This window comes from Propithecus coquereli, unplaced genomic scaffold, assembly GCF_000956105.1.
Source record: "Propithecus coquereli isolate 6110/MARCELLA unplaced genomic scaffold, Pcoq_1.0 Scaffold33, whole genome shotgun sequence".
In the NCBI taxonomy this organism is placed as follows: domain Eukaryota; kingdom Metazoa; phylum Chordata; class Mammalia; order Primates; family Indriidae; genus Propithecus; species Propithecus coquereli.
The window spans coordinates 5,359,383-5,362,996 of NW_012148952.1; the positions used below are offsets into that span (position 1 = coordinate 5,359,383).

Genomic DNA, 3,614 nt, shown 5'->3' on the forward strand with positions numbered 1-3,614 from the left:
AGAATAGGACAGCGGTCCCCAAGCTTTTTGGCACAGATTTGGGGCAGGGGGGATGAGTAATCGTTTCAGGATGATTCAAGTGCATTATATTTATTACATTTGCAGCCGCTCCCCAGCACTGCAAATGTCAGCATCACCATCTCAGCTCCACCTCAGATCATCAGGCATTAGATTCTCATAAGGAACAGTACCCTAGATCCCTCACAAGCACAGTTTACAGTAGGGTTTACATGTCTATCAGAATCCAACGCTGCTGCTGCTGATCTGACAGAAGTCGGAACTCAGGCAGTATGTGAGCAGTGGGGAGCAGCTATAAATACAGATGAAATTTCCCTTGCTTGCCTTCTGCTCACCTCCTGCTGTGTGGCCCAGCTCCTCACAGGCCACAGACCCAACTGGTACTGGTCTGGGGTGGGGGGGGGGTGTGGTGTTGGGGACCACAGGAATAAAAGACTTGAGAGAAATCAATACATCACAATGTGCGGATCTTGAACAATCCTGAATTTAAAAAACTGCTACAAATTAAATTAATAAAACTGTGACTTTGATGAGACAATTGAAAATTTGAAAACTACTTGGTGATATGACTATGATTTGTTTCAAAATTATATGGGATGAGGGACATGGGTGGGGGTATAGATGAAACAAGACTGACCATGAGTTAATAAATACCAAAGCTAGTTGACAAGTACATGGGGTTCACTGAACTATTCAGTTACTTTCTTATATGTTTGAAATTTCCTATAACAACATTTTTTGTTAAAAAGTGGGAAGGAGGAATAGAGAAACTAATGTAACAGACTGGTTGATATCAGGTACTATGAGAAACCTATAAATGTCCTTATTCCTATTGAATTAAATAGCTCCCTTGCTAAAACTGGGATTCAAAAAAGGTCAACCTTTCACAGATATTCAATGTATAATTTACAGTTACTCCCAAGTTCATGGAAGCTGGGGATCATAGTTATCTTTGCATTCCTACTACATGTTATGTACCTGCTTGGCAGACTAGGAAAACTTGAAATTTTTTCAGCAAGACATAATGATGAATTTGGAAAATGGCAGTCAGAATTTAAATTCCTAATATCCTTAGCAGAAAATATTACATTAACATTTTTATAGTTCAAGAGTATCACCATAAATCACAACTAAAGACCATGATTATAAAATAAAAAAGTAATGAAATATTAACATATATGCGAACCTTTTGGTATCGATTTTAATAGCAACAAAACTGTTTGAAGACGCTTCTGTCACTTTCTCATCTTCCCAACTTGCAGCCATCTGTGTAGACTGCTCGTCATCGCCTGTAAAACATTTCAAGAATTTTTATAACATAAGGCCAGGATCTGCTGGTTGCAAATTCTTTTCCCTGGAAAACTGGAACTTCAAATAAAATATCTTCCAAATATTATTTCCTACTTAATATGACAACTGAATTTTCCATAAAATGAAAAGTGTGACAATGAAAACAAACTACATGTACTGCTATTTAGGTGATATAAAGTATTTTCTAAAAGAAAATGATGTAAATAGCATCAGGATAATAAGAAGTCATGGAAAGAAATGTGCTGTGCCTATTTTGTCTTTTGTACATATAATTTTAGAAAATAAAAGTGTAATACCCTTCCTTTATGTAAAACTTTTCTGTTGAGTTCAACATCTCCACATCACAATATTTATTCTCCAGAATTCCTTTAAGGTAGAAAGAGACAGGTATAATTCTGTTTGCAGTTTTGGACTTGCCTTTTACTATAGGCATGCTAATTATAAAATGATCCAAAACTAATCTACGGTGATAGAATTCAGCATAGTGGCTACCTTGAAGGAGTTGGCAGGTACTACTGACTGGAAAAGAGGATCAAGGAGCCTTTTGCAGTGCTGAAAATGTTCTAATATCTTTATCTGAATGACAGATACACAGGTATATTCATATGTAAAAATTCATCAGGCTGTTCATTTAATACATGTTCATTTAATATACTATAACTATACCAAACCAAAAAAATGTTTTAAAAGTTATATCTATCAAGAAATTGTTTCAAGTTTAGACCTATAACATCTAGACTTTGGCATAACCACTTATTGGTGAACAGAGAGAAACTTAAAAAGTCACTGAAAAATACCTGAAGTTAGCAGAGCTAAGTGCTTTCTCAAAGGTGAGCTCTCTTTGCCAATTTACAGATTTAAAAAAATGTTTACAGGTGGAGGCATCATACTATCTGACTTCAAAATTTACTACAAAGCTATAGTAACCTAAACAGCATGGTACTAGCATTAAAACAGACACATAGACCAATGGAACAGAAAGAGAATCCAGATATAAATCCATGTGTTTACAACTAACACATCTTTGACAAAGGCACCAAGAACATACAATGGGGAAAGGACAGTCTTTTCAATAAATGGTGCTGGGAAAAGTGGATAACTACATGCTGCAGAATAAAACTAGACCCCCATCTCTCACCATACACAAAAATCAAATCAAGATAGATTAAAGACTTAAATCTAAAACCTGAAACTATGAAACTACTGTAAGAAAACATTGGGGAAATGCTTCAGGACATTAGTGCGAGCAAAGAACTTTGGGGTAAGACTTCAAAAGCAGAATCAATGAAAGTAAAAATAGACAACTGAAATTATGTTAAGCTAAAAAGCTTCTGCACGGCAAAGGAAACAATTAACAAAGTCAAGAGACAACCCATAGAATGGGAGAAAATATTTGCAAACTATCAATCTGACAAGAAATTAAAACCCAGCATATATTACATAAGGAGTTCAAACAACAGAACAAAATAATCCGATTAAAAAATGGGCAAAAGATCTGAACAGACATTTCTCAAAAGACGACATACAAGTGGCCAAATGAAAAAATGTTCAACATCACTAATCACTGGAGAAATATAATTCAAAACCACAATTCAGTATCACCTCACCCTAGTTAAAATGGCTTGGATCAAAATGACAGGGAATAGGCCTGGTGCACTTTGGGAGGTCGAGGCAGGAGGATTGCTTGAGCCCAGGAATTTGAGGTTGCAGTGAGCTATGATGATGCCACTGCACTCTAGTCCAGGCAACAGAGCAAGAGACTGTCTCAAAAAAATACATTTAAAAAAAGACAGGGAATAACAGATGCTGGAGAGGATGTGGAGAAAGGGGAACCCTTCTAGACTGTTAGTGGGAATGTTAAATTAGTACAGCCACTATGGAGAACAGTATGGAGGTTCCTCAAAACACTAAAAATAAAACTTCTATGTATTCCAGCAATTCCACTAGTGGGCATATATCCAAAAGAAAGGAAATCAATATATCAAACAGCATCTGTACTCCCATGTTTATTGAAGCACAATTCACAATAGCCAAAATATGGAATCAACCTAAGTGCCCATCAATAGATGAATGGATAAAGAAAATGTAGCGGCCGGGCGCGGTGGCTCACACCTGTAATCCTAGCACTCTGGGAGGCCGAGGCGGGCGAATTGTTTGAGCTCAGGAGTTCGAGACAATCCTGAGCAAGAACGAGACCCCGTCTCTACCAAAAATAGAAAGAAATTAATTGGACAGCTAAAAATATATAGAAAAAATTAGCCGGGCATGGTGGCGCATGCCTGTAG

The 3,614-nt window shown here is 36.9% G+C and overlaps 1 protein-coding gene across 1 annotated transcript in view; it reads right to left on the bottom strand.

Annotated features, from left to right (window-relative positions):
* UBXN4 (UBX domain protein 4) overlaps window positions 1-3,614 on the bottom strand; it is a 39,308-nt gene that overhangs the window by 30,236 nt on the left and 5,458 nt on the right. The window contains exon 2 of the mRNA XM_012650525.1: window positions 1,205-1,307. Within this exon, the coding sequence (XP_012505979.1) occupies window positions 1,205-1,307 (103 nt within the window). The remainder of the gene's footprint in view (window positions 1-1,204; window positions 1,308-3,614) is intronic.